Source organism: Telmatherina bonti, assembly GCF_933228915.1.
Source record: "Telmatherina bonti genome assembly, chromosome: 7".
NCBI lineage: Eukaryota > Metazoa > Chordata > Actinopteri > Atheriniformes > Telmatherinidae > Telmatherina > Telmatherina bonti.
The window spans coordinates 42,610,100-42,633,558 of NC_136625.1; the positions used below are offsets into that span (position 1 = coordinate 42,610,100).

At 38.5% G+C, this 23,459-nt stretch overlaps 1 protein-coding gene and 1 long non-coding RNA gene across 2 annotated transcripts in view; one reads left to right on the top strand and one right to left on the bottom strand.

Annotated features, from left to right (window-relative positions):
- The window catches only part of LOC306758061 (uncharacterized protein), a gene marked incomplete at its 3' end in the record, with an annotated part of 39,821 nt that extends 26,777 nt beyond the window's left edge, over positions 1 to 13,044 (bottom strand). Inside the window, exons 1-13 of the mRNA XM_079243277.1 lie at positions 12,202 to 13,044; positions 11,886 to 11,989; positions 11,756 to 11,798; positions 11,403 to 11,632; positions 10,971 to 11,064; positions 10,565 to 10,680; positions 10,377 to 10,409; positions 10,156 to 10,275; positions 9,953 to 10,003; positions 9,782 to 9,844; positions 9,550 to 9,612; positions 9,390 to 9,455; positions 9,285 to 9,335 (exon numbers count right to left, since the gene is read on the bottom strand). Coding sequence (XP_079099403.1) covers positions 9,285 to 9,335; positions 9,390 to 9,455; positions 9,550 to 9,612; positions 9,782 to 9,844; positions 9,953 to 10,003; positions 10,156 to 10,275; positions 10,377 to 10,409; positions 10,565 to 10,680; positions 10,971 to 11,064; positions 11,403 to 11,632; positions 11,756 to 11,798; positions 11,886 to 11,989; positions 12,202 to 12,307 — 1,140 coding nt within the window. The 5' untranslated portion in view covers positions 12,308 to 13,044. The remainder of the gene's footprint in view (positions 1 to 9,284; positions 9,336 to 9,389; positions 9,456 to 9,549; positions 9,613 to 9,781; positions 9,845 to 9,952; positions 10,004 to 10,155; positions 10,276 to 10,376; positions 10,410 to 10,564; positions 10,681 to 10,970; positions 11,065 to 11,402; positions 11,633 to 11,755; positions 11,799 to 11,885; positions 11,990 to 12,201) is intronic.
- LOC306758097 overlaps positions 1 to 21,917 on the top strand; it is a 49,752-nt gene extending 27,835 nt beyond the window's left edge. Inside the window, exons 2-3 of the long non-coding RNA XR_013771365.1 lie at positions 21,334 to 21,431; positions 21,597 to 21,917. This is a non-coding gene — a long non-coding RNA (uncharacterized lncRNA). The remainder of the gene's footprint in view (positions 1 to 21,333; positions 21,432 to 21,596) is intronic.
- Positions 21,918 to 23,459: the final 1,542 nt, after the last annotated feature.

The window sequence follows — 23,459 nt, forward strand, 5'->3', positions numbered from 1 at the left end:
TGTTTAAAGAAAATTGATTGACTGACTGATTGGGATTCCTGCAGATGACAGCAGGGAGCTTTGTCACACGATGGGGATCAAAAGTTGTTCCAATCTTTCCAATAGGAGTGGCAACCCACAGAAAAACAGTCCTCTCTCATAAAGCAAAATTCACCCATATATACACTAAAATTGGCAGCATTTATTTTCCTTTTTGCTTCCAACCACATTATACTCTGCCTAAATAGGCACGATATGGTCGGCGGGGGGCCACAGTGATAACCAAAATGCCAGTATGTAATCAAAAAGGTTAGCTGGCTACAACACAACCATTATTACTTAGCAGATCATGTTAGCAAGTATATCACCATGTTGTATTTTTGATGTCTTCTGAATTTCTTCCATTTTGTTTTATAAAGTCTTTTAGCATAAAACATGCATTTTGTGAATACAAAATAATTTTACATAAATTCATGGAAAATGCTTTGCAGCAATAAATATGACCTCCTTTGTCAGCTGTACATTCTTCCTTGGGGTTCACAGTGCTCCTGCACCTACCTTTATTTCTGCACACTTCACACTCACCATGACTCTCTGATAAAATGCTGTGTATTTCAAGTTTTTACAATTGAGTGCAAATGCTCAGAAAACAACTGTGTGTGCCCTAACCAATGACAAATATTTTCAATGACTAAATATTTACTTCAGACTTTTGTTAGAAAATAAATAGCAAAAAATTGGTTTATTATAATCCGTTTTGACCATAACATTCATGTGTTTATAGTAAACCAGTTCACCAATTACAACAGATACATCATATCTATACAATATTTTTTTCTCATTTGCATTATTTTTTTGTACCATGACCGACAAAAACTCCAAAGACATGCTGTATAACTTAAAAAGGAATTTATTCATATGGCAACAAATTAGAACTCAAGTTCATTAAAAAATGCTATGTATAGACTATTATCTAAACTCCACTGTTGCTACAATTCTACAGTTTATTTTTACCACTATACACAGGATATGTAATGGGTTAAAAAAATAAGAAAGGGAAAAATTAGGGAAAATAATACAAAAGACTGTCTTCCAATTCATCTTGGTGAACACCTTCTTGCCAACTGCTACAAGCCAAAGTCTCCTAGGGAAATGACAAAACAAATGTATGAGTGTGTGCATATGTAAATGTACATATGCCCCGCACGCATACACACACACATGCATATTGCAAGCATCAATCACATGAAAAGATACATAATTGCATCAGGCAATGTTTTATTCTAGACATCACTTCTCTACTCAATATAGTAACACTATAAAATACAGTTTTGGATTACTATAACACAAGCGATACTAATGCTACAGACTGGTCAAGGTCTAACAAGGATACAGCGACAGTGCCTCTGTAATAACCGTAAATACACAGTGCAACTATTAAATATGAAGCCTCAGGTTACAGCTTTTTTCATGCTCTTCACAGGCCTAATGAGGATCAGGACCACCAACAGAGCTCAGTGTAACTTTGTTCATCATTGGCTTCTGTTAGCTAAAGATAAACTACTAATATAAACCAGATATAAAAACACTCAAGAATATTTTTTTTAAACCAAGACTTACTGAAGTGTGTCACGAGTCTAATTGTGTGAAAAAGTAACTGTATAGGATAATGAATACTTACATTTACTTGTGTACCTACCTTGGCTGCAGTTACCTGTTCACTTAATTATCTCTGTAATTACACTTAAACACAACAGTTACATACAACTAAAATGATCCAATTTAATAAAACCAATAGAAAAAGAGGCATGATCCTAAACAACATCCAACAACCTAACCACACAGCGCAACAAAGCCTGTATCGACAACTTTGCAACTTGGATCACTACACTGCACTAACACTAACAAATTAAAAACCATTTATTTTTTATTCAACCACCAACAAATCTAACTATTTTAACACTTTCACTACTTCCTAGACAGGGAGCACAGAATACCTTGGAACATGGACTAACAGTTGTACACAATATAATGGATACCAAGAGAGGACTAAATTAACTTATTACGCGCAAATGATTTCAAACAGGGAACTCAGGTGAAGAGCAGCACAGCAACTACATGTTAAATATATTGACAGTTGAGAAAACATTTCTTAAGTTAAAAGCATGTGGGCTGCCTTACTTAAAGGAACATATGATGCCCTCATGATCACTAAAATATGTAGGCACCACTACCGCTTCTACTCTATAATTACTATTTTTAACATAAACATGGTCAATTAAGGTGCCTTTCTCTGTTGTGGCTGTCGACACATGTTGTTCATATCCTCTGTCTTTCATTTTCTGACAAATTGTTGAGGACTTCAAAATGTCCTCATTGAAATCACCAAAAACAACTATTGTTCCACTATGTGACTAATACATTTAGCAATGCTTCAAAATGTCTGAAAAAGAGAGACACAGGATATGAGGGTGGCCTGTAAATGACTGCTATTAAAATGTTGTATGTGGCACATTTTACAGCTAAACACTGTGACACTTTCAAATTCTACATTACTGTCACAGTACATACCAACGCCACCACGCTGTTGGCCTTTAAGTGAAGTTAACACTGGATTAATGTTTGTGTAGGCTAAACTACGTGGAGCATTACTCAATCTATATCCAGTGATTTCTACAGAATCTAAGCTAACATCAGCAGGTATCCATGTCTCTGTCACAGCAATACAGTTAGGCTGCAAATGCTGCGCACAGTGGGCCAAATCTGAAACATGGCGATTTAAACTCTGAACATTCATTAAAAATACTCTAAAACCATCCTTTTCTACTGTGTGGCTTTCAGTTATAAATGGTGGCATATTATTGATGGCCTCTTTAATGCTGTCATTACAATAAACAACTTTTTCTTTAAACTTCTGAATAATCAAACCAGACAAGCTTCTAACTCTACTTAATGGCACATATGCCTGTCCTGGTGCAAAGATCTTAGCTAAAGAGACGACAGCACTATCTACTGTAAGGCCCTGTACTTTGTGTACAGTACAGGCCCAGGCTAACTTTAATGGAAACTGTCGTCTCATGCCTTTTTTATTGGCTCTCTCTTCCTGAGGTTCAATTGGTACTGAACCTACTAACTCTGCTGATGGGTAAGTGGTTTGTTTCTTCGTCTTGATGCCTATCTTCTCATCATCAAATTTAACATAAACTCTGAGAGGAAACTCATTTTTAACAGGCTGTTCAATGTGAATCACTGTGCCACATACACCATTCACTAAACCATCATTTACATCAATGTTCTGAGACAACATGACTCGAGCATTTTTACCCAAATACAACTCCCTTGGTAAACTAGTTTTCTTGGCCCTAACATGATGATCTGACTTTAATTCTAATTTACCAGTTTTTTTATTGTAACCAAAGTCCTGAGCAGTTATAATTATGTAGTCAGGACATATGCTTCTTAACTGTTTCTCATTATATTCATCAACCTGGGAATTTGTAGCAAAAATGTGTAAGGCTGTGCTCTCTTCACCTGTTTCACACTTTTTCAAGATGTTTATATCGCGTGCTAACATCTGTGTGCCTTTTTTATGCGTTCGCATCCTATTTAATAATTGCGCAAACTCTTCATCTTGTTGCCGAACGACTGTTGTCAACTCGACGAGCTGAAATAAACTAGACCACAAGTTCATATTTACATCCTGCACATACAACGCTTTTCCCTTTACCGGGGGCAACTGATAAAAATCTCCGACTGCGATAATGCTGACGTTACCGAAAGGGTTATAGTCACCAGTTTGTTTGATTTGTCTCAATCTGCCATGGATATAAGCCAATAGATTATGATTGACCATGGAGAGTTCGTCAATTATGACTCATCTGCAAATCAGCATATTTAACACGCAAAGAGTTCAGCTTTTCCTCACTCAAAGGTGTGTAAGGAAGGCTGACGTCTTTGCCAATGCCAAATGTACTGTGGATAGTCGCTGCATTTAAATGATAAGCAGCTATTCCTGTAGGAGTCGTTAATAAAACACAAATATTATCTGGCTTCTGACAACTTGGTGACAATAACCTCGTAGCCTCATACTGAATCGCTCTAACTAGGTAGCTCTTTCCGACTCCAGCTCCTCCAGATATAAACACGTGGAGGGGTTCTGGGTTTCTACCATTTACTTTGTCTAAACACCAGTTGCGGATTTTATAAAAGACCGAGAGCTGCTTCTCATTCAGAGATCTAATTAATTCTAGGCCCTCACTTCTACTCATTAGGTTATTAGTTTTTTCTAACTGACACGCCTGATCGTTCCTAAGAGATAAATCTGGAATGTTGTCGATGGGCTCCTTACCTACTTCTACATCTTCCTCTGGTGCCTGTTCTTTTTCTCTAATTTCTTCTTTACATTCTAAACGCTCTACTTCCTGTTCAGGACACAGATTTGCCCAAGCATCTACTGGGCCTTCCTCATTTTCAAGTTTATTCTGTAACTCTTCTAATTCGTCTGAATCTTCTACCTCGAATTTGTTCCTATTCTCATCGACGACAGATTTAACTGTGTGTTCTGATCCATCACTAAAGATCACGGAACCATTTTCATAAAACTGTTCGAACGTCGCACAGTCAGCAGCTTTTAGATAGTCTTCAACGCGGTATGGAAGAAACAACTGTAACTGACTTTTGTAATATAATTCGGGGTTTTTTGTTTTTGAAAAGCACGCATAACGAACTACAGCGGGTTTTGTTCGTGTTCGTTTTAGAATAAACCCTAACCCCCTTTGCAACTGTACCGCATCCTTTGACTTTTCATTTCCTCTCAAGACACGATATTCAGATACGAACGTCGCAATGCACATATCATTAAAAGTGCTATTATTAGGCCTACTTTTATAGTGATCTACGACACTAACCATCCACACGTCGTCTCCAGATAGTCCACTTTTTTGGATTAAACTAATCGGTTTGCTCATTTGAACTATTTTGTCCCCTGTTGGTATAAACTCTACTTTACGTGAATTCTCCTTTAAATGCATTCCCGTTAATCTATAAACTGCCTCTTGAGCAGACACGTCACGACTGTTGAGATAAACGCTGCCAATTGTTTTCAGTGCATGTTGAGCATTCACGTTTCCATCTTTTGTCGCTTCTTTATGCGCTTTACTAAGTAACAGTCCTACCTCTTTTTCTGATTTACTGATGTATGAAATAATGTAAACTATAACGGCGTATGCATCGGTTACATATTGAATATCTAAATTTGCATTCCAGCATTTTAAAAGAGACTTGTTATATGGATTTATCCATGCCTCTTTAATGTCTCTTTTATAAATAATTTTGGTTTTGCACATATTCAGTCGCTTGTAACAAATCTCAAATATTTGCTGATTAATATTTAGATGCTGGAACAACTCATCTAGACTATTAAAAGTCTCCTCTTTTACCGCTTTTTTCACTGCCTCCAGAGTTTTTAATGCCAAATCCTTATCTACCTTAAGCAGGTTATAATAGTACTCATTACCACATGTGCACCTTTTTACTTCATATTTTTTATCCGAATCAGAATCTGAATCACTCATTTTCTTTTCTTTTCGTTTCTTGCATTTATCACACTCATTTGGATTCAAATTAACATTAACAACAAATGTCCTACCTGACACTGGTCTGGGGAAATTAAAGCGACATTCAGTGCCAGCTTTTTTACAACTTTTTGAATGTCTCTTTGAATGTTGCTGCACAGATGTGACCTTCTCCAATAATGTCTCATCCTGTGCTGGTAGCTCACATGTTACATACTTATCAATAAAAGCTACCACTTCTTCATCTGTGTTTGTATCTATTTTAGGTGCATTTTCTATCCAGAAAAGACAGTGCACATGAGGACTCCCGCGGCATTGAAACTCTACCCGGTAAAAGTAATCAATAATTTTTCCTATTGGATTTGAAGGAGACATAAGGACCTCCTTCAGAAAACAATGCCAGCGGAAATCAAACATTCTGGCGGCAGTGACAGGATTACGGCGCAGCAGATCGCATCTATCAGTCCACTCCAAGTCTTCTGTTTGTGTTCGACCTTCCTGTTTTAAAATCGTTTTAAGAAGGTTTTGCCATCTCAGATCCGCGGAAGAGAATGAACAAAACCACGTTGGAATCCCAAGTTGCCGAACACAGGCCATCAGGTCTTTCTGTACTCCCTGCCAAAACGCTGGAGTCCCTCTAATAGGCTTAAGAAACCGGAAACCATCATCCACCTCCAACAACTGCTTCAGGGACTCCTCATTTTCTACATTCACCTCACCTCCTTTTCCTTTTCTTAATGCTATGCTAACCTTAGAAACAACTTGCTCTACCTCTGACATGTACTGAGCAAAGAAAATATACTCTATATTCTGCGCAAACCTTCTATCAGCATGTAGAATTCTGTTGTTAAAGTAACGCGACAATGTCACATCATAAGCACGCCTTTCATGATACATATTACGACCACTAGGAAACAACACCGGGAAACACTTTTTCATTTTCATGATCCGACAACAACTTAACTGGGTTATTACCCTCAGCTGGTGCAACATTAACTATACTGTCAAAATACTGATGTAAAACTTCCTGACCAATATCTACCGGCATCAGACACGTGTCTGAAAACATGCAATGTTGCTGCCGATCATGCAGCATCTCCTCATTGTCAGCATCATCCGCAGCACTCTCAACTACTTCCTTTTTTTCCTTTTCTTCATCCTCAAGATGGTCTAAGCTACACAACTCATTCACCCATTCCTCATTAAAATCTATGTCTTTATAAAACTTATTTAATGTCTTTAAAACCCGTAAAGCTTGCCGAATGTGCATCGTATCTACAAACTCGTACTCATAATGGCCTTTATAAGTTAACTTGCGTTTTAATTTTACTGCCAATAAAGAGCCCTCCATATTTGAGCGGGGCAACATGTTAGATGTCTGAACTACGTTTGATGGAACGCAGGTTACTGGTCCATGAACTCCATTTTGGCCGCCTTTGGGCAACGCGAGCATTTTCATGAACGGAATATTTAAAGCAATCAAATGTTGTTCTAACCTATTTAAACAAGCTAATTCTGGGGGAACTGGATCTACTGCCAAATTATTTGTTACACTTTCAGCAGGCATTTTGCCATTTGAAATTTTATGACGACAAGTGTAACAAATCCAAAGATGTCCTCTACTTGAAGTCAGTATCTGACAGGGCTGAACACAATCCTCACTACATTCATGTAAATAGTCAGTTCTAATACACCTATCTGCTAAAGAAGCTATTATCTCAGTCTTGTTATAGGCAGCCTTCCTACAACTCAACACCTGATGGGGAAACAGCAGCCTGAAACAGACACAACAGACATACTCAGGACCATGTTCAACTTTATTTAAAAACCTCTCTGTGAAGAACTCAATATTCTGTGTTTTATCTTTGTCTTTTATTTCTTGCCTCTTTAATTTCACTACTCTTTTAACCATTTCTCTGTGACGCGCATCCTTTGCATATTTTATTTTGCTCTGGTCTTTCACGATTTGTCGGTGACGCGCATCCTTTGCATATTTTATTTTGCTTTTTTCCTTCACGTTTTGCCGATGATGCGCATCCTGAGCATCTTTTCTTTTCTTTTGGTCCTTCACGTTTTGTCGGTAACTCGCATTAACTGCATATTTTATTTTGTGTTGGGCCTTCACATTTTGTCGGTGACGCGCATCCAGTGTATATTTTTTTTCTGCTGGTCCTTCACGTTTTGTCGGAAACGCGCATCTTCTGCATATTTTATTTTGTGTTGGCCCTTCACGTTTTCCCGGTGACACGCATCAACTGCATATTTTATTTTATTTATATCCTTAATTTGAGTTTTTCTCATTACGTTTCGATATTTTGACATATAGTTCTTTTTGGAAGTGGATATATCACGTTCAGGTGAAACATCTCTACTTAAACCTTTGCCTGACAATCTAGTACGATACGCTTCTGAACAATCTACTTTACAGTACTCATAACAACTTTCTAGTTCGGGTTCTTTAACGCAGACTACAGTCTCATAATGATTACCCAGGCAGTTTTCCAAATAAATGGATTTTTCTGACACACTGCTACTGCATCCATATTTTAACCAATGACCACCATAAAATGTAAATACATTAATGCCCAATAAATCTGCTGTCGCTTGGATTTCTAATTCTGTGGCCCAGGTGCTAACGTATTTCATTTTTGATTTGTCTATGTACTCTGCCACAGAGGAATAACCTTCTCTTAGACTAGTTTTATATTTGAAGTCATTTTTTAATAAATGTTTCACAACCGCTCTCCTAATTTTGATGTGATGCTTTTGTGTGCCACTCAGTGCCTGAGAAACGGCCCTAAAGTAGCAGCTACCGTCAGCAACTATGTCTCTATTTTGGCACGGAACGCCTAACACGCCGACACGACTAGACCCAGCACTATTTACACTTTCATACTCTATTTTTAATTTGGTACACAAGCTTTGGCAAGTACTTTCACAGAGAGGGTTAAACATAAGCTGTTCATGTTCTTCACTGACTAGCTCCACATCTGAACTAACTTGCTGACTTAAGAAAACCTGTTCCTCAACAGCAAACTCTTCATCTGAAACATGATGACGTTTCTTTGCCACATGTTCAGATGAGCTGGAAAGGTCTGTTTCATCCCAATCTGCTGACACCTGACGTTTTACACCTCGCTTGTCATCATCAGAATCACAACCAAATATGCTACTCAGCACATCAACACACTCCCTGCTAACATCAACACCATTGATCTCAAAAGGCTTGCTACGACCACCTAACATCACTGCCAAATGACTGAAGTGATCAAACACTTCCCTAATGGAACCAAAGTACAAAACAACACTGGTACCATTGACGTCCAACAGGCCAGTAGCACTACGGGAATGAGAGTCTACCACAGCATACCTACCACCAGCAGAAATGACAGCACATGTATTTGAACACAAGGTCAAAAGACATGTCTGGTACTGAGATAGCATCCTTTCCAGCCCATTTTCTAAAGTCACATATGCTCCACACTCAATAAACTCTCCCTCAGTCACAGTGACATCCCCACTCAGAGTATCGGGGAACTCAAACTTAAAGTTCTGCCAGTACAAAACTCTCTGTCTCGGCAACTCTGGGACCATCAAAAAGTTTTCTCCTGAAGGGATTATACCACGGTCCTTTAGATCAGTATAGAGGTCATCTCCTAACCACAGAGCTAAATCTAAATCTTGTGTCCTCCAATTCATCACACTAGACACCATATGTCTGGCTAAACTGACCAAAGCTATCGCCATGCACTGAACTCCTGGATTCCTAAACTGACCGTGCCCCTGGTGAAATGAACCCCGAACAACATCAGCATTAGCCATACTCACCTCACTTACCTCCACAGTAGCTTCCTCATCTTCATCAGTAGAAGACAACACACCCTGGCTCTGTGATGTCTCAACCTAAGCAAGGAAATCAACAAGTAATGGGCTCAAAACACTGTCATGTGTAATCATAAAATATTTGATGCGAGTCTTTAAGAATAATATTCCTTACCGTCTTCACCTCCACAGTGGTCTCGGACTCCGACGACGACCCCCGGCTGGATGAAGTGTCGGTCTAAAGAGAAACCAAAACAAGTGTATTTTACTATACATATACCCAAAATATAAATGAATAAAATACATGACAAATGTTTTTTTTTTCCCCACTTACAATACATATATATGAACATATACACATATTTAAAATAAAAAAAAAACCTTAAACACAAAATAACATTTCTTACCTTCTTCGACTCCACAGTAGCCTTGGAGTCAGACGACATCCCTCGGCTGGATGTCGTCTCGGTCTGGGGAAAAAAAAAAAACAAAAAAACAAAACAAAAAAAACTTTATTTTACTACATAATCACAGGAAAAAAATTCAATACAAAAATTTTCATTGCCAAATCTCCTTACCCTTCGCTTGTCCGGGCGAGTCCTCTTGGACTGGTGTTTCACGCGCCGCCTCTGTCCAAAACACAAACAGATTTGCACACTGTGAATTTGATATGGACACTGAACACATTCAGCATTATAGAAGTCTATCGTTAATCAATGACTCTTTCAGAACAAAACATTTTATGACAACCCATAAACATGTTTGTCTTTATGCACTTTACCTTTGGTGGTGAAACACCAGCGAAGACAGCAGGAGATGTCAGATTCGATGGTGAAACCTTCTCCATCTCCTCCAACATCTCACTGCTGAACAGCACAGGATTCAGGGGGATGCCAGCAAGCTAGAAATACAAAAACGGAAACATAAGCAGTGACTTTTACTGCTTTTCCAATTGGAGCAAACCTTTCTTCAAACGTCTTTCTGTACAATTATCACACTGACCTCCCGCTGAACTGCACTGCATTTTCCAGAGGACTGAAAAAAAGGAAAAAAAGAAAAAAAAAAGAAAATTAAAAAATAAACAGGGATAATTTTTGTCTGTGGAACTGTGACAACAATAAAAACCTTAGAACTGTGACATTTCCTGCCATATTATTATTACCTTGCCGCCCGGACGAACAGCAATCCACTCCTCGGGGCCTGGACTCCGACGGACACGCACCTCTCCCTTCACAACCACACGGGGAGTGAAGCGAGGAGGTGACGGACGACACACCGGGGGGGCTGGTGGCACGGTCTCCAGTTGCTTCAATAAAAAATGAAGACATAATAATTATAAACAATATAGCTTTTTACATACTTGGTCAGCAGCCAAAATCACATCCAGCTGAATGTTTGTAAGGTAAAAAGTGTTTTAAATAAAAAAGGGCAAACCAGGTAAGCGACGTCGAACAGAGCACAGCTCTTTATGCTTGCAAAACAACACAATTACATACATCTATATACCACGATGCAGAAGATAAAATACAATCACGACACATGTCTGATGTCTTCTTTGATAAACATGCAACAGCACAAGTACATATTTTAACGTACCCATGCGGGTTGCCACGCGGTGAAACTCCTGACGGTAGAGCTCTTGCAGGGATTCCTCGACAGTCAGCCTCGGGGGAAAGTCCAGCACACACACCTGTAGAGAAACAACTCATCAACATCTCTCGTTTTCTGATCTTTTCTTGAACAGTCAGAAGGCTATCAATTTACACATTTTTCTGTCAACTTTTATCGGATGAAATTCTGTTCACACTACTGAGTTTAAACATACTGCAAAAACACTTTTAGTCATTTAGGAAAACAGACTTCTGAAAGACTGCTCTTACATATGCAGTATCAAAACATTAAAAACAAAAATATGCATTTTACATAAGTGTTTGAGCTGTATTCAGAGAAAACAGCTTTTACATGTAAAATACAAGTGAGAAGCTAATCATGCCTGCCACAAAGACTGTAATTTCAGGGTGTGCTTACCTTAGGCCAGCGACTGCAGACGGCGGCCAGGTACCTCTCAAAGTCTGCAGCCACGTGACCGATGGTGTGCTTGGAAGTCAAGTCATTGCTCGGAGCTAAAACGCACACCAAGTCGGGTGTCAGAGGGACTACTGCGTTAATCACCTCTGTCCTCAACTCTCGGGCGCCAGCTCCGGGCGTTGACATGAACCCCCACGCCAGACGCTCCCCGTCGACCTGCACGATGCCATCTAAAATAAAATTAAAGAAGGTTTCTACTGTAATTGTTTTTATCTGTAAAACATTTTTATAAAACACATCAATACAGCACAAATGAATACTTTATTGAACATACAAAATAGTGATGTAAATACCTGCAAGGCTTCGAAGATGGGAGTCACCAATGGCTAAGACCACCTGAATGAGAAGATTTTTGTATTTATATCAATATGTACTGTTCACTTGGGTAACTATTATGTTAGTCTATTTCAAACACAACATTACCTTCTTGCCATGGGACTCCTGTGGGAGGACCAGTTTGTGCTGCCGCCCGGTGAACACCGACGTCTCCCACTTCTCCATCTGATGTCGGTGCCCAGTTCCGTGCGCTACAGACATACAGAGAAAATAGAACAACAACAGAATAACAACTAACTAAATATACTTGAATACTTGGATTAGAACTTTATCAGGCAACTGGTGTGCAGGGGTTGCCATACAGTAAAAACTATTAAAATATACAAAGATGAAAAATATATGAAGTATAAAAATATATGAAATATGAATACAGGCAGATAAGGTGCAAATAAGAGATACATACGCGCACAGTGGACCTCGGGAGGCTGAGGAGAGGCCTCGATCGTCAGTCTGTTGGCTGCCCTCCTCATGGCTGCCTGGCATCTCCGGAAGTTCTTCTTTCTCGGCATCTCTGCAAAAAAAAAAAAAAAAGAAAAACCACAACACACACACTCACCTGCACACACACAAACACCCCCAACAGAGAAACAGGCGTTCACACAAACAGTCTTACACAAATGCTGTATAAAGAGACAAAATAGGTTAGACAAAATACAGAAAAATAAGCATCAAGAAAAAAACTGAATGATATGTGGTACGTCTACGTGAATGATAGTGGTATAACACAAACATTTGCAAGCCATCATCAATTGCAATGAAGACAACATATTTTAGCTTTTACCAAATAAAACTCCACAAGACTAAAGAAAAGGTAAATCACCACAATTATGGAAAAGGACAAAAAATCACAAGTGACACATTCATAATTAATTTTTATTGCCTCTAGATTGGGTAGAAGCATAAGCTTATAATGAAACCTGTCCCAGTGATAAAGAAATATAACAAAAACAGCAGTAGCAGAAACACAACAGCAGCAACCATCCATCAGTGATACCTGTACAATGATATCCTCACTATCTCATAATGGATAAGAATACAAGAATCAACTACAGTGATGAAGAAACAACAACTGGTCAAGCCAGCCTACACTTTATTTTAAGTGCACGTTCACTTTCAACTTTATGGTAAAGCCAACTTCTACCAACGATTACTTTGGATTTCAAAATAAAGCATCTCACAAATAAAGCACAAAAACAATGAAATACTTTTATTGTGTACTTTACCTGTAATGCATTCAGAAAGTTCCTTACACACAGAAATAAAATGCATTATCAGCTAACTTTGAAGTATGATATAATTCATTTCTTGAATGGTTAGTACACCAAACCTGTACTGTAAGTACTTCATAGTTTCTGCACAAGTAGTATATGAGGTACTGTATGGGTTTGGCGGACTAACTATTAAGGAAATTAATTTTAATCCACTTCAAAGTCATCCAAAAAGGTATTTCATTTTACGTGTTTGACACTTTATAAATGAATAACAGGAAAAGTACACAGTAAAAGTACTTAATAGTTTCTGTGCAAGTAATATATGAGGTACTGAGTCCAACTGTATGGGTTTGGTGGACTTGAAATGATAATAATGAAACCTGCCCCCAGTGATAAAGAAATAGAACAAAATACAACAGCAGCAGTAGCAGCAACACAAAAACAACCACCCAGTATATCAGTGATACCTGTACAATAATATCCTCAATATCTCATAATCTATAAGAGTACAACAATCAACTACAGTACTGGAGCAATCCAGCAAGACCAACAACAATAGCAACAATTATATCAATAATAACAGAACTACTCAGTTTATATAATACGTCTGTATTCTATACTATTTCTGCCTTGCTTAGTTATCATTTCTGGACATTTGATAAGTGTGGTTTTGTCATTGTTACCCCACACCTCCACACAGTACTGTAACTACAATAATATCAATTAACAAAACAGAGTGTAAAGCGACTGGTAATCCAGAATCAGCCTAATACTCATGACTGCCTCTTTCATGTCATATTTAACACTACTGTTACCAGCAAAATATCTGGATATTTCGTTTTCTTTGTCCCACTCTTTCTAAGTTGATTTAATATTCCTCAAATGTTTTTTTTTTAATATCATTTTTAGTCTTATTTAGCTTTTTTCTGTAATACAATTTCTTAGTATATTAATTATTATTCTTATATATGAATTAATATATCAATTAAATGGTTAACTTTTAAATTTATTTTCAGATTCTTCAGAACTTACTCTAAAAACATCCCAACTTTATAGCATCATCTCACTAAATATTCAGTAAGATCAAGCCATTTTCACAGAAAAACTAAATAAGATGCTAAGCAAATTTAGAGCTTTGAGCAGAAATCTCCATTCATGTCTAGTAAAACTTATGCTGAATCATCTCCTAAGATAAATTAGCTTAGCTTAGATATCCATGTAAGGGAGGCATTTAGTTAATAAAAACACTGTTCGCTGTTAAGACATATATATATATATATATATATATATATATATATTTTAGCTCACGTTTAAAAAACAAAACAATACAAACCAAAAACCCCAAAACACATCGAACTATAATTTCAATGCAGAGGGATAAACAGGTTACAGGCTACACGAAGCTAAGCTCGACTTAAGCTAAGCGAAGCTAAGCTAAGCTAAGTGAGCTAACACGGTGAAAAACATCTAATTGATCAAAATAAAAATGATAAACTTACCAGTCAAAGACACGAAGGCTTTATAAGAAGTTCTCCCGGTTGAAAAGCTCGAAAATCTCTGGATGAAGTGACAATAATCCACCAATATTCAGACAGGCTCTCAACGAGACGTGCGGTCAGGTCAGAAGCTCGATCTGAAAGACCGGAGAAGCTTCTGGAAGCTTCTAGAAAACAAGATGTCCGACCGGACACATCAAAGGAGCCGACGAGCACCTGCAGTTTGCAGCGCAGCAGCAGCTCTGACGAACGTTTTTTTTTTTTTTTTTTTCAATAAACTTTATTGAACAAAGCCAGTTTTACAAAACGAATTTTCTATTGAATATCAACTACATCTAGGAGTTATTCGCTGAATCGTGGTTTTTGTGTTTATAATGACTGTGGGGATGCTGCTAGTTTTATGAATGACAGCCCTGTTGTGTCAATAAACAAATAAATAACACAAAAGGTCTCTCTTCCATATAAGGAAAACAGGAGAGTGAAGGCTTTTTTTTTTTTTTTTTTTTTTTTAATACACAAAAGCCTGCATGATTTTGTGACGCAGCATTGAAGCACTTCTCCGCAGCTCCACGGTAAAATTATCCGGATGTGAGAAAGCTGAGATGAGAAAAAGGTGGATTGGAACACAAAGATGAGGATGACAGCTGGAAAAAGCGCTTCTTGTGGATGTGCCAGTGAAAGACAAACCAATGTGGTACAAGAAAGGGAACACCTCGTTGTCATCTTGAAGACGGAGGGGATTAAGGTGATGACACCTTGGACATGGATGAATAAAGGAAAATAAATAAACAAATAAAATGGAAAAAAATACAGTATATTTTGTATTCAGTGACCCATAACTGTCCACATACATACATACATACACACACACACACATTTTATATATATATATATATATATATATATATATATATATATATATATATATATATATATATATATATATATATATATATGTGTGTGTGTGTGTGTGTGTGTGTGTGTGTGTGTGTGTATATATTTTATTATTTTTTAGGTGGGGCTTTGTCAAATGTACCTATTGTTGAAGACAAACAATAATTATAGCAATAAAAAAAATTCTACTTTAAAAGTTATGTATTTCACAAGTACTTTATTATATCATAAAATGACAACAATGACAAATACCAGAAATTCATAATGTAGCTCAAAAGAAAATTTTGTTTTATAATGACAGGATTGTATTTAACATCTTATTTAATACAAATATTTTTGTAAAAAAAAAAAAAAATGACATTAATTAGCTCATAATATATTTTGAAATATAAACAGTGGTAAAACAAATCTACACATAAATATTTGTCGCAAGTCTTAATAAGACAATAGGCATGAGAAGTGCTTTTGGTGGCGGCTACAGAAAGTAAACACCAGCATACCTTTCCTTAAAAAATCTAACCTCACGCAAACTTTTGACAGGACTTTTGCAACAATCTACATTCAGTAATAATTCTTTGACTACTAAATAATGAACACTAGAACCTGATGAATGAACTGATTTCATATTTGGTTTTCTCCAAGAACAACAAAAAATCAAATAAAACTGGTAGAAGAATTTAGTTTTCCTCTCCTTATTTAAGGCAAATCTCTCAATAATCCTCCTATTAAAGTCTGAATGTCCCCCACAAGCTTATTCTCCATGAAGAGCATGGCATGGCGTTGAGGCGATCCTGTGTCATGGAGTTTCTCACAGTAGAGTAGAAAAGCATTTCTCAGATTCAGCAGTTGTTATGGTGTTGACATAATGATCTGGAGAAGGCTGTGACTCATCTGAAGGTTGTTCTTTATGAAAAACTGCTACAGAGGCACTTCTGCACCACAACCTTTAACTTCACTGTTCTTGTAGAAGAGGGATAGTTCTGCCTTGGCCTTGTCCAACATGGGACATGCCTCAACAGTCGTGTTTAGCTGCTCCCCAGCATGCACCAGGATGGTCTCACAGACCTGAAGCAAACATCAAAAGTTTTCAATTATAAGAAAGTTAGACCTTAGCAATTCTATTTATCAGGGGTGTCAATAATTCTGTACCAGATCTTCAGTATTGTTCTAGCATCATGTGACCAAAGTAAGAATATAAACTACATGGATTTGACTGAAAATATGACTGACCTCTGTAGCCAGCCTCTGTTGTTCTCCTGGTCCCAGCATCCTGTCTCTTCACCGGCTGTCCAGCAGGGCTGTCCTCACAGAGAGACGGGACTGACATCCTGGTCCAAACAACATAATAACATAATGAAGGTTTTTATGCACTAAAAACATTCATGAAACACCATAATAATCTATATTCTGCCGATCACTTGACCTGTTTAGGTCACAGTCTGGATTAAGAAAAGGTTTATCATAAAACATAAAAGAATCTTTCTTTAAATACCAAAAGAATAAAATGCGATGTGCTTCATAAGAATAATTTGCTGTGATGTCAAGTCAATAAACTTATGGCTTTTACAGTCTTAAATGAGTGACTGCTCTATTTAACAATAACTTTCTGAGTAAACAATAAATTATAATTTATATAAATATAAATATTTACCTGATGTTGAGCATGTTGTCTTTGAACCTCTGAAAAAGAGTTTTAATCCAGACAGGGTTGATGTTTAATTTCTGAAACTGGTTGAACAGCATATCCACATAAGTCATGGTTTGGTGGACCAGTACATTTTTTTTTTCCCACTGAATAGACATTGTTTATGTCCATAAAAATACATTGGATCGACATCAAAGTTAACTGCATTTCTATTTTGTAGGTCCTTAACATGGTCCACAATGGAGGGGGGGGGGGGCGGGGTGTCTTCGGCATGAGGAGGACCCGATGGATGCCGCTTGTGGCTTTAATTAGGGTCCGAGCCATACGAAGTATGGCAGGGCCCTATTGTTATTGTAATGTTTATTATTCTTGTCAGCACAACTCGGCCATTTTTGACCCCCTTAGACCCCGTGAAAAGTTGCGAAACTTGGCACACACCTCAGTCCCGGCGAAAATAGCGATATTCTGGGGTCCGCGTGCACGCCAATGCAAAAATGCCTCGACGGCGCCCCCTAGAAACGCCAACAATGGCCTCCAGAATGGGGTCAAAAAAATTTAGTTTGACGTAGGACGACGAAATTCGGTACACATGTCTATCACATCAAGACAAGTAAAAAAGTCATTGAAACGCCTGTTGTCATGGCAACGGGCTGTCCGCCATCTTGGCGTTTGCGGCCATTTTTTTGCCCGTTTTTGTCAATTTGGGCGCATCGCATTTTAACCAACTAGTCTGAGGGGATTCATGCTATTGGCTCCACATTCGCCATGGAGCTTCGTGACAAGATGGAGACCAAAAGTTATTCAAATCTTTTTGATAGGAGAAAGCGTGTTACCGTGGCAACCCATGGAAAAAAGCGTTCTCGCCATGAAACACGGTTTGCTTATATCTCTGCAGAAATGTATCCGATCGGAACCAAAATTCCAATAATTCATATTTGGTAGGTCCTTAACGCATTGTAATATGTATTGTGGGGGGGACACATTTTGGGGGCGGCCCCTAGGGGCCCGATCGTCTACTTTGAGCTAGGGCTACAAAATTCGGCAAACCGTGTTTCATGGCGAGAACGCTTTTTTCCATGGGTTGCCACGGTAACACGCTTTCTCCTATCAGAAAGTTTTGAATAACTTTTGGTCTCCATCTTGTCACGAAGCTCCATGGCGAATGTGGAGCCAATAGCATGAATCGCCTCAGACTAGTTCGTTCAAATATGATGCGCTTAAAGTGATAAAAAGGGCATAAACGCCAAGATGGCGGACACCCCGTTGCCATGGTAACAGGTTCTCAATAGAGTTTTTTGCTTGTCTTGGTTACTTATACATGTGTACCGAATTTCGTAGCCATAGGTCAAAGTAGACTATCGGGCCCCTAGGGGCCCCCCCAGAATGCGCCCCCCCCCCCCCCCCCCCCCCCCCCCCCCCACAATACATGTTACAATGCATGAAGGACCTACCAAACATGAATTATTTTAATTTTGGTTCCGATCGGACGTATTTCTGCGAAGATATGAGTGAACCGTGTTTCATGGCGAGAACGCTTTTTTCCATGGGTTGCCACGGTAACACGCTTTCTCTTATCAAAAAGATTTGAATAACTTTTGGTCCCCATCTTGTCACGAAGCTCCATGGCGAATGTGGAGCCAATAGCATGAATCCCCTCCGACTAGTTCGTTCAAATGCGATGCGCCCAAATTGACAAAAACGGGCAAAAAAATGGCCGCAAACGCCAAGATGGCGGACAGCCCATTGCCATGACAACAGGCGTTTCAATGACTTTTTTACTTGTCTTGATGTGATAGACATTGTGTACCGAATTTCGTCGTCCTACGTCAAACTAAATTTTTTTTCCCCCATTCTAGAGGCCATTGTTGGCGTTTCTAGGGGGCGCTGTCGAGGCATTTTTGCATTGGCGTGCATACAAACGCCAAATTATCGAAATTTTCACCGGACGTGTGTGCCAAGTTTCGGCAACTTTTCACGGGGTCTAAGGGGGTCAAAATTGAGTGAGTTGTGTGCTTAGAACGAGAAGAACGAGAAGGAGAAATAATAATAATTAAAGCCGCAAGCGGCATCCATCGGGTCCTCGCCTCATGCCGAACCCTCCACCCGAACTCACCACAAAGCTTCCGGGTAGATGTGAAGTAAAAGGCATGAATCCAAAACTAGTTTGTTAAAAAATAATGCACATTCAGTAATAAATAGGCATAAACGCCAAGATGGCGGACACCATGTTGCCATGGTAACAGGTGGTCAATGCACTTTTTTACTCGCCTTGGGTTGTTACACATGTGTGCCGAATTTCGTAGCCTATGATTAAAGTAGACAATCGGGCCCCTGAGGGCCCCCCCCAAAAAGTGCCCCCCCCACAATACATTCTATAATGTGTTAAGGACCTACCAAATATGAATAGTTAAAGTTTTTGGTGCACATCGCATGAATTTGTGCAAAGATATAAGCAAACCGTGTTTCATGGCGAGGTTTTTTTCCAAGATGGCGGACACTCCAGTGCCATGGTAACAGGTGCTTAATTGAGTTTTATGCTTGTCTCGGGTTGATACACATGTGTGCCGAATTTCGTAGCCCTAGCTCAAAGTAGACTATCGGGCCCCTAGGGGCCCCCCCAAAATGCGCCCCCCCCCACATGTCATGAAGCTCCATGGCGAATGTGGAGCCAATAGCATGAATCCCCTCAGACTAGTTCGTTCAAATACGATGCACCCAAATTGACAAATACGGGGAAAAAAATGGCCGCAAAACGCCAAGATGGCGGACAGCCCGTTGCCATGACAACAGGTCTACGATTGACTTTTTTAGTCGTCCTGAGGTGATAGACATGCGTACCGAATTTCGTCGTCCTACGTCTAACTAAACTTTGCAGACCCCATTCTACGGGCCATATTATGGCGTTTCTAGGGGGCGCCGTCGAGCCGTTTTTTGAATTGGCGTGGACACGGACCATGGAATATCGCTATTTTCGCCGGGCTTGAGGTGTGTGCCAAGTTTCGCAACTTTTCACGGAGGCCAAGTGGGTCAAAAATGGCCGAGTTGTGCTGAGGAGAATAAAAATAATAATAATAATAATAATTAAAGCCGCAAGCGGCATCCATCGGGTCCTCGCCTCATGCCGAACCCTCCACCCGAACTCGCCACAAAACTTCCGGGTGGATGTGAAGTAAAAGGCACGAATCCAAAACTAGTTTGTTCAAAAACAATGCACATACAGTGCTAAATGGGCGTAAACGCCAAGATGGCGGACAGCCCGTTGCCATGACAACAGGCGTTTTACTGACTTTTTTACTTGTCTTGATATGATAGACATGTGTACCGAATTTCGTCGTCCTACGTCAAACTAAAAATTTTTTTCCCCATTCTAGAGGCCATTTCTGGCGTTTCTAGGGGGCGCCGTCGAGGCATTTTTACATTGGCGTGCACGCGGACCCCAGAATATCGCTATTTTCGCCGGGATTGAGGTGTGTGCCAAGTTTCGCAACTTTTCACGGGGCCTAAGGGGGTCAAAAATGGCCGAGTTGTGCTTAGAATAAAAATAATAATAAACATTACAATAACAATAGGGCCTTGCCATACTTCGTATGGCTCGGACCCTAATAAACATTACAATAACAAAAGGGCCTTGCCATACTTCGTATGGCTTGGACCCTAATAATAATTAAAGCCACAAGCGGCATCCATCGGGTCCTCGCCTCATGCCGAAGACACCCCGCCCCCCCCCCTCCATTGTGGACCATGTTAAGGACCTACAAAATAGAAATGCAATTAACTTTGATGCCAATCCAATGTATTTTTATGGACATAAACAATGTCTATTCAGTGGGAAAAAAAAAAATGTACTGGTCCACCAAACCATGACTCATGTGGATATGCTGTTCAACCAGTTTCAGAAAATAAACATCGACCCTGTCTGGATTAAAACTCTTTTTCAGAGGTTCAAATACAACATGCTCAACATCAGGTAAATATTTATATTTATATAAACTATAATTTATTGTTTACTCAGAAAGTTATTGTTAAATAGAGCAGTCACTCATTTAAGACTGTAAAAGCCATAAGTTTATTGACTTGACATCACAGCAAATTATTCTTATGAAGCACATCGCATTTTATTCTTTTGGTATTTAAAGAAAGATTCTTTTATGTTTCATGATAAACCTTTTCTTAATCCAGACTGTGACCTAAACAGGTCAAGTGATCGGCAGATTTAGATTATTATGGTGTTTCATGAATGTTTTTAGTGCATAAAAACCTCAATTATGTTATTATGTTGTTTGGACCAGGATGTCAGTCCCGTCTCTCTGTGAGGACAGCACTGCTGGACAGCCGGTGAAGAGACAGGATGCTGGGACCAGGAGAACAACAGAGGCTGGCTACAGAGGTCAGTCATATTTTCAGTCAAATCCATGTAGTTTATATTCTTACTTTGGTCACATGATGCTAGAACAATACTGAAGATCTGGTACAGAATTATTGACACCCCTTATAAATAGAATTGCTAAGGTCTAACTTTCTTATAATTGAAAACTTTTGATGTTTGCTTCAGGTCTGTGAGACCATCCTGGTGCATGCTGAGGAGCAGCTAAACACGACTGTTGAGGCATGTCCCATGTTGGACAAGGCCAAGGCAGAACTATCCCTCTTCTACAAGAACGGTGAAGTTAAAGGTTGTGGTGCAGAAGTGCCTCTGTAGCAGTTTTTCATAAAGAACAACCTTCAGATGAGTCACAGCCTTCTCCAGATCATTATGTCAACACCATAACAACTGCTGAATCTGAGAAATGCTTTTCTACTCTACTGTGAGAAACTCCATGACACAGGATCGCCTCAACGCCATGCCATGCTCTTCATGGAGAATAAGCTTGTGGGGGACATTCAGACTTTAATAGGAGGATTATTGAGAGATTTGCCTTAAATAAGGAGAGGAAAACTAAATTCTTCTACCAGTTTTATTTGATTTTTTGTTGTTCTTGGAGAAAACCAAATATGAAATCAGTTCATTCATCAGGTTCTAGTGTTCATTATTTAGTAGTCAAAGAATTATTACTGAATGTAGATTGTTGCAAAAGTCCTGTCAAAAGTTTGCGTGAGGTTAGATTTTTTAAGGAAAGGTATGCTGGTGTTTACTTTCTGTAGCCGCCACCAAAAGCACTTCTCATGCCTATTGTCTTATTAAGACTTGCGACAAATATTTATGTGTAGATTTGTTTTACCACTGTTTATATTTCAAAACATATTATGAGCTAATTAATGTCATTTTTTTTTTTTTTTACAAAAATATTTGTATTAAATAAGATGTTAAATACAATCCTGTCATTATAAAACAAAATTTTCTTTTGAGCTACATTATGAATTTCTGGTATTTGTCATTGTTGTCATTTTATGATATAATAAAGTACTTGTGAAATACATAACTTTTAAAGTAGATTTTTTTTTTATTGCTATAATTATTGTTTGTCTTCAACAATAGGTAGATTTGACAAAGCCCCACCTAAAAAATAATAAAATATATACACACACACACACACACACACACATATATATATATATATATATATATATGTATATATATATATATATATATATATATATATATATATATATATATATATATATATATATATATATATATATATATATATAAAATGTGTGTGTGTGTGTGTGTGTGTATGTATGTATGTATGTGGACATTTATGGGTCACTGAATACAAAATATACTGTATTTTTTTCCATTTTATTTGTTTATTTATTTTCCTTTATTCATCCATGTCCAAGGTGTCATCACCTTAATCCCCTCCGTCTTCAAGATGACAACGAGGTGTTCCCTTTCTTGTACCACATTGGTTTGTCTTTCACTGGCACATCCACAAGAAGCGCTTTTTCCAGCTGTCATCCTCATCTTTGTGTTCCAATCCACCTTTTTCTCATCTCAGCTTTCTCACATCCGGATAATTTTACCGTGGAGCTGCGGAGAAGTGCTTCAATGCTGCGTCACAAAATCATGCAGGCTTTTGTGTATAAAAAAAAAAAAAAAAAAAAAAAAAAAAGCCTTCACTCTCCTGTTTTCCTTATATGGAAGAGAGACTTTTTGTGTTATTTATTTGTTTATTGACACAACAGGGCTGTCATTCATAAAACTAGCAGCATCCCCACAGTCATTATAAACACAAAAACCACGATTCAGCGAATAACTCCTAAATGTAGTTGATATTCAATAGAAAATTCGTTTTGTAAAACTGGCTTTGTTCAATAAAGTTTATTGAAAAAAAAAAAAAAAACGTTCGTCAGAGCTGCTGCTGCGCTGCAAACTGCAGGTGCACGTCTGCTCCTTTGATGTGTCCGGTCGGACATCTTGTTTTCTAGAAGCTTCCAGAAGCTTCTCCGGTCTTTCAGATCGAGCTTCTGACCT